A 14,813-nucleotide genomic window follows, 5' to 3' on the forward strand; every position below is an offset into this window, starting at 1 on the left:
TACTTATATAGTTTCCCTAACTTGTAAATAACTACAAACTTGACATTGGCTAATCTTTGTAAAGCCAGAAGAGAGAGCAAGAAAAAAAAATACACATGCGTAAGTAGTAGTAAGAAGTAGGTAGGTAAATGTAACCAGTAAGTACTTTGTCTCCCTGCGTCTTAAAGCCCCTTTATACAGAGCCCCGTGGTAAGCCAATCGCGTGTTTAATTAAAGCGAGTATCTGATATCAGTAAACAAGGTGCCCGAGATGTTTGCTTTGTTTTGCTGTTTCTCTTAGCCGCGTTTTCTATTCAGTAGGTACCTTTATTGAAAGGGAATATGGCTCTTGTGGTATAGTTGATATTCCATGTTTACTTTAAGAAATGCGATGAGAAATGTAGGCACTACGTAAAAGGTCCACGGACAGATGTTTCACTGAGGAAAGCTCCACAGGAAAAACTCGAAACCAAATAGCTTTTTCACAGAAAAAATAATATGCAACTCAAATTAGTGATCATATCTTTTTAGACAAGAATTTCCTCAAAGAGTAGCTATGAGTCTATTGACAAAATGACATTAATGACCTCAGCAGAATTTCTCAACATTTGGGTCTAAAAATAAACGTGAGGAGGACGAAAATCATGTCCAATGCTCTTGTCTCGTCCAGTAATTGTTAAGAGCTCTGCAAATTGTAGATAAGTATGTATACCTAGGACGAACAATCGCGCTATGTATGTCAAGGCTGGACAAAGAGTTAGCAAGCTAGAGTCTAGTCTAGTGAGGTGATAATATCACATACCGGGTAATAGACATCGATATTTTTTGTGGTACGCAACAAAATGAGAGTGAAATAATTATTACCGTCTTTTATTTAAATAACATTTTATTCATCGCAATCAAAATCAAATAAACTTATACTAACATCGCTACAATCACTTGATTTGAACCGGTGCCCCCCGCCTCATACTCGTACCCCGATTGCCATCGCAACCTACATACCTACCTACATATTTTAGACCTATTATTTTAGCTAAGAAATTGTGTACAGCCGAATAAGATAATCAATTTATGTGTAAACAGAGTTTACTAATTAAAAGATGGCTTGATTACCAGACTCGGTGAAATGTTGTCGATTCTGTCACCGAGATATCGCCTGACACCTTTATGATCGATAGTTTCAAGGGTTAACAGGGCTCTCTCCGTCACTTACTCGATACAATCGAAATCCCAATTCCATTTGAATATTAAGCAACCAAAGTCCATGAAATTTTACAGATATATTCTAGAAACTTATAACTATCTGTGCCTGTGGTGTTTTAGATTTTTCTAAAAATATGTAGTTTTATAATTACAGGGGCTCAAAGATTTGTATGTGAATTTTTAAGATCGCGTAACTTTGAAACCGAATATTTCAACAGAAATCTAGAAAGCCACAGGCATAGATCGTTAGATAGATATAATCGATACAATACATAGAACGTTACCGGAACGTTTCTACAAAATTCCATTGGTACAAATTGGTTAGTATTCCAATGAGAGACGAACTACGTTTGTATGGAGCGAGTGACGGAGAGACCCCTCTTAATTGCGTACAAAATAAATTAGCTTCTGTAATCAATGTTGAAATTGACTATGGTAAATTAAAATCAGACCATATTGTTAGGGTGTGTTCTGACCAGGAGCATTTACACGTATCAAATGTAACGATTTGGAATTCGTTTCTTTTTCTTCCATCTTGAACTGCATCATCACTTACCATCAGGTGAGATCGTAGTCAAGGGCAAACTTGTACCAGAAAAAGTGCGTTGGGTACTTGTGTCTGTATCGTGTATGTTTGACTGGTTACATTAGATTTTGCATTTTTGAATTGTATAGTGATGTGTGGTGTTGCACCTTGTATTGGACTGTACTTATAACACTTTTGATGGTTGTATAAATGTTTTAATAATGAAATACTTAGTAATAAACTGTACACACTATAAGCGCTGGTAATTAGGAGGCGGTCGCGCCGCGAATGTATTGTGCCGCGCGCCGGCGCCGCACCGCGAGGCTCCCCGCTCCCGCAGCCCGCCGCCGCGCACGCCTTGTGCAGTGCTATAGCACTAAACATCCTGCCCGCGCGAGTTGGAAATCGGAAGGGGGCAAATGTTGTTAAAGGCCCGCGTGATGACTCCCTTCTTTGTTTTGATCTCTGCCACGCGAGCCACTCCGTCCTGTCCTGGATGCACCTTCTCCACTCTTCCAAGCAGCCATAAAAGTGGTGGCTGCGCTCTGTCTTTCACGAGCACCAGGCTACCTAGCTGGAGACTTGTGATTGAGCCCCTCTGCCATTTCATGCGCTGTTGTAGCAGAGAGACGTATTCAGCCGAGAATCTCCGCCAGAAGTGCTGCTTGAGCGCCTCGATGCGTTGGTAGCGATCCATGGCGGCGATGTTTGTATCGCTGACCATTGGGCGAGGAACCGACAAGAGTGAGCGTCCTATGAGGAAATGAGCGGGAGTGAGGCAAGTAAGGTCGGAAGGATCGGAAGAAAGAGGTGTGAGTGGTCTGGAATTTAGGATGGCTTCAATCTGAACCAGACACGTGGTCATCTCTTCGTACGTTAAATGTGTTAAATTTAAGATGCGTTTAAGGTGAAATTTGACTGATTTGACAGCAGACTCCCATAAACCCCCGAAGTGAGGTGTGTACTGGGGTATACGGCGGAATTCAATATCCCTATTGCTAAGATCTGACTTGATGTCGTCTGAGTATTTTGAGAAAAAAGATGCGATTTCATTACTGGCTCCAATAAAGGTCGTCGAGTTATCGGACGTTACAGACATTGGCTTACCGCGACGTGATATAAATTTTAGAAATGCTGATATGAAGGCCTCCTTTGTCAAATCCGTGACGAGCTCCAGGTGCAAAGCTTTAACTGCGAAGCAGACAAATATGCAAATGTAAGACTTTTCCAGTTTCGCACCCCTGCCCTTACGGCTTGCTATCATTATTGGACCAGCGTAGTCAATTCCAGTGTGCAAAAATGGGAATTCTAAACGTGTTCTATCCGCGGGTAAGTCACTCATCATAGGCTGTATTGGTTTCGGTTTAAACCTGCAGCAACGAACACAACGATGCACGACGCGCCTAGCGAGGTTCCTCCCCCCCAGTGGCCAATATTTTTGTCTAATAAAAGACAAAAGGAGTTGAGGTCCCGCATGCATTAATGAAATGTGTTCTTTTTGAAAAAGGATTTGTGTGAGATGATGCTTGCCACATAAGAGTATTGGGTGTTTGATGTCGAAAGGATAGTGTGAGTTTTTAAGTCTTCCTCCAACTCTTATGAGCTCATCTGAATGAATGAAAGGTGCTAATGAACTCAACCTATTTTTGTATGGAAGAGGCTTTTCGGACTTTAATAAAATATATTCATCTTTGAACATTTGTTGTTGCACGAGTTTTAGTATATAAGTTTCTGAATTTTTTAATTCTGTTGTAGATAATGTTTGTGTTAATTTATTTTTAGGATATTTGCAATTGTGTATAAATCTTTGTACAAAAGCAAAAGATCTAATTAAATGTGTGTAACTTGACGTTTTATTTATTAATTCATGAATTATGTGTGTGACTGTGTCTTTACTTTGTGTCGTTGTGTGTAAAACTATTTCTGTTTTTTCCTGTCTTTGTGTGCTTGTAGAATCTGATTGTGTGTTTGGTATGATCGGAAACTGTATGTTTTTTGTTTTAAGAAAATCTGGACCAGACCACCACAGTGCGCATGAGCCAATACTGTTCGTTGCAATTCCGCGTGAGACTAAATCGGCGGGATTTTCCTTCGATGGAACGTAGCTCCACCTGTGACCAGCTGTGCTGTCTTGAATCTCACCTACTCGAGTCCGAACAAACGTTTTTAATTGATTTGATTGCGTTTTTAGCCATGCTAACACGATTGTGGAATCAGTCCAAAAAAAGGAATCGTGTACCTTAAGGGTGATTGATGACATCACTTTGGCGTGAAGTCTAGACGCCAGGAGCGCACCACAAAGCTCGAGTCTGGGGATTGTGGTAGGCTTCAAAGGCGCCACTTTATTTCTGGAAGCTAGAAGGCGAACTTGTACCGTGCCATTTGCGTCGACCGCTCTCACGAAGATACATGCACCGTAAGCACGTTCCGATGCGTCTGAAAACGTATGAAGTTCCAAACGAATAACGTTATCAAAACTAACCCAACGAGGAATACGAAGTGATTTAAGAGAAATAAGAGAATCTATGAAGTTCAAAAAGGTGTTCTGGGTATCTTTTGACACTTCCTCATCCCAGCCGCATTTATCTATCCAAAGGTTTTGCATTACCTTTTTTGCTTGAACAGTGCAAGGCCCTAGAATTCCAAGCGGATCAAAAATTTGACTAATAAGAGATAGAATTTTACGTTTAGTAATTTTCTTGGCTTTAGGATCTAGGTCAATTGTGAATAATAAATGATCTAAGTTACAATCCCATTGAAGACCAAGAGTTTTGCAGGGTAATGATTCATTTAGATTTAAAGTTTTATTTTTATTGATTTGTTCAAGTGCATTGTCGTTAGTTAATGATTTCAAGACTTCGGAGCTATTTGATTGCCATTTACGCAGCTTGAATTGTGCCGACAGTAAAGTTTTATCTACATTTTTGCACAGGTCAATGACAGATTCTATGGAATCACCACCACTAATAAAATCGTCAACATAAAAGTCCCTAGAAATGGCAATTTTTGCGTTAGGATCTGAACATTGTTCTGCCAACGAAACCAAGCATTTAGTGGCTAGGTACGGTGCAGATGCTGTACCGTAAGTAACCGTGTTCAACGTAAACGGTCTTATGTGTTCACTCGGATCAAATCGAAATAAAATTTGTTGAAGTGAACGTTGTGTGGGTTCGACTAAAATGGCTCGATACATTTTCTCAATGTCTCCCGAAACAACATATTTGTGCTGACGGAAGCGCAGTAAAATTGAAAGTAAGTCATCCTGGACGACAGGACCGACCATTTGAATGCTGTTAAATGTTTTGCCCTTATTTAATGCTGAGGCATTGAATACGACGCGACATTTTGTCGTAGTAGAATTTTCCCGAATAATCGGAAAATGAGGCAAATAATACCGGTTTTGAGAATCAGGTTCAGTAGGTTTTGAAATAACTGTGTCGCTCATGTGACCTAAGTCTCTATACTCAGTCATAAAATCGTAGTATCTCTTTTTTAAAACTGAATCGCGTTGAAATCTACGCTCAAGTGCTAGCAAGCGATTTTTGGCCGAGTGATAATTATCGCCGAGAACCTCGGGTGACTCTTTTAAGGGTATAGTCACAATAAATCGACCATCAGTGTCACGTCGAGTGTTCTCTGCGAAGCTTTTTTCACAGGCTTGCTCTTCTAGCGTTAAGTTATATTTAGAAGAAACCGACTCTAATTCCCAAAATCGTGTTAGCAAGGCATCATCGCGCTGAGTGAAAAAGCAAGACGATTGATGTGCTTTATTTTTATGTGATTGTGTATATGCCTTGATTGTGCCAGAAACCAGCCAACCAAGTTTGGTTTTTTGCAATTTTGGGCATTGCTTACCGAGATCGATGAAATCTGAACATATGACGTCCCAGAAGACATCTGCTCCTACCAATATGTCGATAGGTGAAGAAATATGGAAAGATGGATCAGCTAATCGAATATGAGGCGGTAATTTTAAAGACCTGATATCGATGTTGCATGAAGGTAATGTGTTGGTAATCTGAGGTAATACATGACACTCAAGATTGACCTTGAAATCCCCCGAATATGACTCGAGAGGTAAGGTGCAAGACTCTGCTACGTATGATAACTGGTTGTTAATACCTGTCACAGAGGAGCTTACGCTTCGACGCAGCAAACCCAGCTTCTCACACAGGTGCTGTGTGACATAATGCCCCGTGGAGGCATTGTCTAGAAGAGCGCGAGCAGGATGTAGTTTCCCGTCGGCGCCGACCACATTCACCAATGCTGTGGAAAGCAATGTAAGAGGTTTGTTACTAGTCTGAATATTGGCAGATAAGGCAACTGTGGTGTGCTGTTCAGTATCTTTATGTAAAAGTGTGCTGTGCTTTAAAGAACAGTATTTACAGTGAGTTAAGCGGCACTGACTGTCTTTGTGACCAGGCCGTAAACAATTTTTACACACACTGAAATTCTTCATTTTTTCTAAGCGTTCATCTACGCTTAATTTTCTAAATTCAGAACAGCTAAATAAAAAATGATTTTGTGTACATAAAGGACATGCAGTGGTTTTAAGTGTAATTTTTTCTTTATTTAAACTTGTATTTTTTGATTGTGTAATGTGCTTATTCTGTGTAAATTGTGTATTTTGATTTATTTGTGAAGTTGACTGTCTTTGTGTTTCTTCAAGTTGTATAGTATCTAATAAGTCAGCTCTGCCTATTAGAAAATCTATAAATTGTTTTAATGTAGGAGAAGTAGTTATTGAGTTACGATGTTCCTCCCACTCACGAAAGGTAACACTGTCTAACTTACGACTCATTAAATGAATAACCAAGGTATCCCAGTGATCAGTGGGTTGACCTAGGGTATTTAATGCACATAAATTACGATTAATTGTATCGACTAAATTTCTTAAAGATTTTCCAGACTCTTTCGTCATTGTTGAGAAATTTAGTAACGAGTTGACATGTATATTTACAAGCAATCGTTCATTGTCGTACCTACTTGATAGCAATTGCCATGCTACTTCATAATTTTTGGAAGTGAATTCAAGATTTTTTATGACTGTTAAGGCACTGCCTTTAAGAGCTGCTCTCAAATAATGAAATTTATTAATATTCCCTAAATTATTATTAGAGTGAATTAAAGAAAGATACGTATCTCTGAATTCCAACCATTGAGTCATCTTCTCTCCGTCAAAAGAAGGAAGTGAAATTTTTGGAAGACGAACAAAGTCGTGAAAGCCACCGTCTCTGCTTTCGCTCCCTTCACTCGCCTCAGACACTGACATCCGACGCTGGAGGTGCCGTTTGCTTCTATTCATAATTGTACGTGCTTCAGCCACTAACGAAAAATATTTCGTATCGAATTCTTCACGTTCGAGAAGCAGTTGACTAGTATCGTCCGACAAAATCTCGAGCTCGGTCTGAAATTTATCGAAATCATTCTGTAGACTATCAATTTTACTCAGCCGACATTCAAGTTCGTTGTATTGAGTTTCGCTAATGTGGTCGCATTTATCTAAACTATTTAAGAAATTTTGAAATATAGTTAGCTTACCTTTAATGCTACCACGAAGTTTTATTAATTCTTTGCTACGTGGGTCACTCATTTTTAACGAATAAAGTCAAGCGAAATAAAGCAAAGAACGTAATTTGAAAAGTTGAAGTTAAAATAATAAGTAATGCGAAAGAAAAATGCAAAATAGTTCACGCGTTATAAAGTTATAACACGCGTAATGCCTAAAGTTTTAAATGCAGTCATAAGTAGGTACGAAATGCATTCAAATCGATGCGCGTAAGCCACTAGCAAGCGATAAGGAACCGGTTTTGAACTCGGCACGGTTGCTCGTCGCCCGCTTCTAAGAGTAAAAATGTTGTACTGTAGGTACCGACATGATGATTTAATTGAATTTTAGCGAAGATGTCTGATCCAGAAAGAATGCTAGAAGACGGAAACTAGAAGGAATAAGAAGGATATGGAACAAACTCACTCAGTCATGTCCCTGCCTTTTTGGTTTCCGCGATGCAATGTTCCTTCGGGAAGTCTTCGCTGGTTTGTCTGTATGGCGATTCGCGGCGTGGCTCCTTTTCGTTGACGGGTGAAGGACCAAAATGTATAGTGATGTGTGGTGTTGCACCTTGTATTGGACTGTACTTATAACACTTTTGATGGTTGTATAAATGTTTTAATAATGAAATACTTAGTAATAAACTGTACACACTATAAGCGCTGGTAATTAGGAGGCGGTCGCGCCGCGAATGTATTGTGCCGCGCGCCGGCGCCGCACCGCGAGGCTCCCCGCTCCCGCAGCCCGCCGCCGCGCACGCCTTGTGCAGTGCTATAGCACTAAACAGAATTTTTAATTAAAAAAAAATCAACCAATCTACTCCAAAAGCTAACCCTGTATATGTAAATGGTCGCCTATACAGTATAATACACCGCATAGTAATGCAACAAACGGGTTGAGTGTTATTAATTAGCGCTTATAAAAACGTATCTAAAGTATGTAGAACTAATTAAAAGGTAGGGTTGGTTCGACTTGAGTAGGTGCGGTGTTGTCGATCTGTCACCATGATAACCGTCTATGATCGATACAGCTCGAGCCGCTGGAGGTCATTTATTGTGCACGAAATAAATTGACTTCCGTAATTTGTGTTGCAATCGAAAAATAACACTGGTCGTAATATAGATGCAATAGCTAATGCCAGCGACTTCGTCCGCGTGGATTTAAGTCCTTAAAAATCCCGTGAGAACTTCGATTTTTCGAGATAAAAAGTAGCCTATGTCACTCTTCAGGTGTTTGACTTGCGGCGTGATTGGAGGACAAACTAACAAATACACTTTCGCATGTACCTATAATAATAGTATTGGGTAGTGATGTACCTACCTGCCTACTAACTAAGTACCTGCATCAATTTGTGGAGATAGAGTTTATTTTACTTTGCAATATTTTAGAAAAGACGTGTCGCCTCTCTTTGTCTCTCCCTCAATGTTTCTTCATCATTAGATTTGTTCAAATAATATGTCTATGGTATTTATTTTTTTATTTTTCGTACTTTATGCCTATTTTGATTAAACTCTGTGCCACTGATATAACTGATAGAAAGCGTAGTAGGTGTAAAATTATGTAATTAGATACTTCGACCAATAATAAAAAAACTGTCATTCCTGAGTTAGGCGCAACGTACACCAGCAGCGTGGAGTGGAACCGATGTGCGGCGTCTCTGCTGTTGATATTTATAACAATTCAAATTAACGTTTATCAGATTTAGCATAGCAGCGTCGTCGCGCGTCGAGGGCGCCCGTGCTCGTTGGGCATACTTTGAGTCTTTTCCATGTTTTTTTATTTTTATACCTACCAAGTTAAATATATTACAAATTACATAAAGCTGTCATTAGGTTGTTTACAAAAATACTCCTCGACTCCACTCCGGCTGTATGCGTTGACCCTTAAACATCATTAGGCGTTTGGAAAATGGGCTCTAAAACAAATTGCTCATTTCAATTCAATAATAAATGATAATAATCTTATATATTATATGATTATTTACTATTTCAAATAAAATATTTTTCAAATTTTATGTATACCTGTAGGTAGTCTTTTTTATTGAGATATGAAAATGTTTGTAGGTAAATATAATATTATGTAAGAGTTGACAGTAGAATTTAGAGAGCATTTTTGTCACAAATGATAGATATAGGTAGTTGTATAGAAAATATTTATTGGTTTTGGCATTTTAAATATTTGTGATAAGTGTTTATAGAAAGTGTTACTTACCTGCTGTGGTTAAAAGGCAGACTTATTTTCAGCAGTCATTTATATCGCAAGCTGAAAATATTTATCGCAAGTGAAAAATTTAAATAAAATAAGTATTAAGTAGGAAGATCTAATAAAGTAAAATATATTTGTATGATCAATATTTTCACGATCTTCTTAACACTGTGGTTAGCGCTATCTTATAAGCGTGAGGTTCTGGGTTCGGTTCCCAGCTGAGACAATCTAGAACTTTATAGTGTCTAAATTGGCTTAGGTCTAATCAGGTGAGAAGCTTCGGCCGTGGCTAGTTACCACCCGGCAAAGCATTGCAGCTAAGGGATTTACCGATTTACCGATAGGGTAACCGATTAGGGTAGTGAGTTTAATAACTGATATATCCCTTATTCCAGAATAAGCTCTTTGCCATCTTAGACTGCATTATCATTTACCACCAGGTGAGACCGCAGTCATGGGTTAACTTGTCATACAATTTAAAAAAAAAATCTATACATAATAGGTACCTATGTATTCATGTGAGCTTATATTTTTGCAAATGTATTTAGCATTTATTATTCGTCACAAAAATAGGATCAATGTGTATTTAAAATACTGTAGTTCGTTTATTTATAGGGTTTTTTTAGCTTTCGGGAGTGATATTTAATATATTTTAGTTTTCCTTTGTTTATTTAAAAGGAAAACAAGTAGCTTCTCGCTGAAAGGTGTAAGAGGCGCACTATACGCGGCCCATACCTTTTCACCACGAACTGACAATGAAATCATGACACGAGTGACTAACTACTGAAAGTATAAAGCGCCGGGCAAATCGAGTCGCTTACGCCTTTTAGAGATGGGTTCTGGAATTTATTTATCTTTTAAACAAACTAAGGAAAAACGGACTATAAGTAAGATGGCTAAACTTACGTTTTGTCGGAGTACCTATGTCCGACTAGTTTGGACCCGTCTGGGGCTTATTCATAGACGCAGTCTGCTTTGCTCCGCGTCGCGTGGATAGACCCATGAATAAGGACTCCAGATGGGTCCAAAACTATTCACGCATACTCCAACAAAAAAACTAATTTAGCCGTTTTGTTCAAGTATATACATATTTATAGGTTTTTGTTACCTGCTTAACTAGCATTTCTACATGATGACGAAGTTATAGTTATAAGGTTTCTGGTAGGGTGTGAAGTGAACTGACCTGTGTTACATAAACGTAAATTGATATGTTGCCGTAATATGATCATTCTCTAGCAGTAATTAATAGCAATGGGTATTCGGGCGTCAAACTTGCCAGGAAGTTGAATTAAGCAATATTTACTATAGAGCAAGAGCCTGTGAGGGCCAGACCTTCGTTATTTTATTATAGCTGAAAGTTTCCCTGCGCATTGTCCCCACCACAGGCGGAAATGTGAAGTTTGGATCATCGTGGCTTTGGCAGATAACAGGTAACAAAGGTGTATAAAATCTTTCGTCAAGGTATGAAGTGTACCTAATCTATTTATATTTTCCGAGGAACAGTATTAGAAATCACTTTATATTTTGGCGAAAGATTTTTTACACCATTGTTTCTTGTTATCTGCTACAGCCACGATGATCCAAACTTCATCGTTCCTACCTGTGTTGCGGACAACGCGCCGATAAACTTTCAGTTTTTATAAAATAACGAAAGTCTGACCCTCACGGGCTCTTAGTACACTACTTATTTTGATCGCACTTTAATCGCATCTGAAAGCGCCGCGCGTCCCGAACGTAAAGCTTTTCCCGTATATTTGATTTCTCTTTAGCTGCAATAAAAGGTAAGCGAATCGCAGGTAACTTCTTGCTGGCCCGCGTAAGTGTTATGACGTTATTACTGTGAACAATAAAACCGTGTCACTAGCATAAATTAAGAACAAAAAACCGGTCAAGTGCGAGTTTGATTCGCACTCAAAGGATTCCGCTTACTAACATTTAAATATTTCGGCAATGTAACCACAAACTCACGGTTTTCGGATTTTCCCTTTTTTTCTAGGTACCCTATAGGGTATTTCACGTTGACCGAGAAGTATTAAGTAGCCTATGGACTCTATTGACTGGGACATGACAGACAGACAGACGATGTATCATCACGATAATTATGATCCTATAAGGATAACTTTATTCCCTGGAGATACGGAACCCTAAAAAACTTGCTAATATTGTAATATAGTCGCCCAGTTATTCGCAATTTCAGTCCTGGCAAATGCATTGCGTTTAGTGCGTGCGGCTTGTTCATACTGTGCGAACTGTATATTATATCATGTCCACCTAAGTACCACCGATATAATATTTTACTAACATTATAATGTACATTGACATATTTATAGATAAAGGGACAAGGGGTTTCGTCTGCTACACTGGAATGTGCCACGGTTTCAACGGACTGTAATTGTTGACATTGATTTATAGATTTTTCATAAGGCATAGTAAATAAATCAGATACCAAAACGTGAGTATTGAGGGATTTGAATATAGATCGAATCCAGCGAATGATAAAACAAGACGCGTTTCTAACAATTTCATTCGAAACTAGAGCCTACTTACGTTTGTTAAGTTCACGTTACAAACGTAAGTAGGCTCGTTGCCGTGCTTGGCCGACTCAAAGTGATAATTAATTACTGGGTTACTATCGTACTGAAGACGCGTGCGGTAGAGTGTATATCTGCACCGTTCACCACGGTAGAGTTTTCGTTGTGCCATAATGGAGAGTAAGGAATGCTTCTATGTTTTATCGTTCGCTGATCGGATCGTTCTAGTATTTGTTTTTGAGATTGTATTCTAGTAATCGTATACACCTTCAAGAGACCTCTATTGCAAATGGAAAGGACAAACTTTTCGCGTGCCATTTATTATTAAACTGTGGCACTTTCCTGTTTACAGAGCGAATTCTTTTATTTGTTACTTACCTACCTTTTTTTGAATTGTTTTTAGTTGACAGAGATTGTTTAGTTAAGTTTATTTTTGTATTCTAGCCTGTTTTGCCTTTGTAAAATTAGGTACTTATAACGCTTGCCATAGATATTAAAAATTGTTTAAGAATAGAAACGCTATTTAAGAATTTTAATGTAATACTATTATTTTAATTATTAAGGGTTTACGTTCAAATTATATTGTTGTAGAATGTACTTACCGTACAGAATAATATTCATAGTAATTATTTATTTATTAAGAATTTTTTTTTAATTAGGAAATGGGTTTAAAATTTTAATGCAATTATTGATGTACCTAATTCTTATTTATAACTCGCTATACGAGTTCAGTGTTGTTATTCCAGTACAAACATAATATTGTGTTAGTTAATAGTTTGGCCGCAATAAACTAATTTATGTGGTGACTCATTTGTTTTATTGCTCTAGGATATCCACTTACCTACCGAACATTCTAAAGTAATAACATAGTCCCACGTGCCGATGGGTGTGATCATTGTGATGTTAGCGCTTATCAAACAAATCATGACACGATAAGCGATGTTTATCTTGTCCGAGGCGAGCGCGCGCCGAGCGTTGATGTCGAATGCTCGCCGTGAGGGCAGTGTCGGGGCAGTGCGTAGCTCGTAGCGCGTTATCGGGAAAGCGCGGGAAAAGCGGCGGCTATCAGTATCAGCCATTCAGCTCGCCTCTATCGTACCTCAGTAGGCTCGCGCCCGCCGCTGGAGATGGACGGGACCGCGCGTGCTCTGTTCCTCGCACTCGCGGCAATCGCGCTCGCGATCGCGCGCGCCCACATGTCGCCCGCCTCCCACGACAACATACTCCGAATACAACTCTGGGACGCGGAAGGACTGAGCCGGGAATCCGTATCTACGGAACCTACGTCCACGATCCGCAATAGGCATCGCAAAGTAAAAGTTAACTTGGACGCCTTGTACGATGCGATGATGGGTGATGAGTATCACGGTGGTGCGGAAAGATTCGCGAGGCATAAAGTTAGGCATAAGAGGCGGCGGCCCCGGCAGAGCGGGACCGACCTGCCGTGGAGGTTCCACTCTGGGTCAGGGTTACGGAACGTGGCGGTGTTCGACGACGACGTGCCCTGGGACGTTATCGAGGGGAGAAGCTCTGGAAGCGTGAACGCGAGTGCTGTGAGTGATTCAAGTGCCCCAGTGAATGTGGAGCGAGATGTGTCCCCGCCGATGACGCTGCGCCAGGACGAGGAGGTAATGCTTCAGGGCAAACATGCCTCATAATACGCCATTCAATCTTATCGTCGCCTCGAGGTGGTTAATAACTATTCAATGTACCTACCCTGTGCTAACACCGCGAGCTCTTTTATTCAGGCCTCCCTTTCAGTTTAATCCTTGAGGGGTGATGCCTCGATAAAGGTGAATACCCTACATTGTTTTTAAAATATGTTTTTCTTGGTGAATGCAGATGGTATCGCGCCGGCCGGCGTCGAAATGCTGTGAAATATTTTTAAGGGGAATTCACTTTTATCAGCTGATGTATTTGTGATTACGAGAGAATTGAATGTTTGGTATGAGAGATAAGAATTTTACCTCGTGATATTTTCGTTGCTTGTTATCGCATATTGAGTAATAAATTAAAGGAAATTCACGGAAGTAATGCTTATCAATGATCTCCACTTGATAGCTGTTAAGTATGTCTGAGGCAATCCTGATAGGTTTGAAAACAATTGCCAACATTTCAAACCACCAAGGACATTACTTATAACGTCTTTCTATTTTTTATTTAAGTAAATAAAAGTATTGTAGTCTCTACTTTTTATGAATAACATTATATTGTTCATGAAAAGTGTAGAACATTACCCAGTATCGTAGGCGTACCCGATCTCGTAGCAAAGTTTTCTTGAAAATTTTGCGTAGGTAGTCGTAACATTGAAAAGGAAAATGTAGAGCGTGGATATTTAAGTAGTGGATATTTAGTAAAAACTTACCTTTATTCTTTTCCATAGTAACGATACCTATTTCTTTTACTTAAGAGTTTATTAACCCCCGACCCAAAAAGAGGGGTGTTATAAGTTTGACGTGTGTATCTGTGTATCTCTCTGTGGCATCGTAGCGCCTAAACGAGTGAACCGATTTTAATTTAGTTTTTTTGTTTGAAAGGTGGCTTGATCGAAATAGTGTTCTTAGCTATAATCCAAGAAAATAATCCGTTCAGCCGTTTGAAAGTTATCAGCTCTTTTCTAGTTACTGCAACCTTCACTTGTCGGGGGTGTTATAAATTTTTAATTTACACTTATAGTATTGTAAGTGGTTACAAATCCCAGTTAATACCAACTATTTTCTAATAAGTAAATAAAAATAAATAAAAGTCAAAAAAAGTAAATGAAAATATTCCTATTGTTAATCGTAGTATTCAAGGCAGGTAGGTATTAATTAACTAC

At 39.1% G+C, this 14,813-nt stretch overlaps 2 protein-coding genes across 5 annotated transcripts in view; one reads left to right on the top strand and one right to left on the bottom strand.

Moving 5' to 3' along the window:
• Window positions 1–1,862: 1,862 nt before the first annotated feature.
• Window positions 1,863–7,944, bottom strand: LOC123872335. 4 transcript variants are annotated; one of them, XM_045916551.1, is made up of 3 exons: window positions 7,683–7,928; window positions 5,831–7,115; window positions 1,872–4,144 (listed from the first exon to the last, which is right to left on the bottom strand). In XM_045916551.1, the coding sequence occupies exons 2-3, from the start codon at window positions 7,011–7,013 to the stop codon at window positions 2,085–2,087; spliced, it is 3,243 nt and encodes a 1,080-aa protein (XP_045772507.1). In that variant the 5' UTR covers window positions 7,014–7,115; window positions 7,683–7,928; the 3' UTR covers window positions 1,872–2,084. The 4 variants fall into 4 exon arrangements, with proteins under 4 accessions (XP_045772508.1, XP_045772505.1, XP_045772507.1 ...); XM_045916550.1 differs by lacking the exon at window positions 7,683–7,928 and adding an exon at window positions 7,250–7,334; XM_045916552.1 differs by having other exon boundaries at window positions 1,863–2,899; window positions 5,831–7,944.
• A 4,940-nt stretch (window positions 7,945–12,884) lies between these two features.
• Window positions 12,885–14,813, top strand: part of LOC123872338 (G-protein coupled receptor Mth2-like) — an 86,539-nt gene continuing 84,610 nt past the window's right edge. The window contains exon 1 of the mRNA XM_045916555.1: window positions 12,885–13,623. Within this exon, the coding sequence (XP_045772511.1) occupies window positions 13,123–13,623 (501 nt within the window). The 5' untranslated portion in view covers window positions 12,885–13,122. The remainder of the gene's footprint in view (window positions 13,624–14,813) is intronic.

Source organism: Maniola jurtina, chromosome 15 (genome assembly GCF_905333055.1).
Source record: "Maniola jurtina chromosome 15, ilManJurt1.1, whole genome shotgun sequence".
Lineage (NCBI taxonomy): Eukaryota > Metazoa > Arthropoda > Insecta > Lepidoptera > Nymphalidae > Maniola > Maniola jurtina.

Bases quoted from the DNA above. Each gene is read 5' to 3' on its own strand.
- LOC123872335 (XM_045916549.1), bottom strand. From the start codon at position 7,301: ATGAGTGACCCACGTAGCAAAGAATTAATAAAACTTCGTGGTAGCATT. The intron at 4,145-5,830 runs GTATTAACAACC...ATACGTTTTCAG, and splicing joins CGTAAGCTCCTCTGTGACAG to ACGCATCGGAACGTGCTTAC.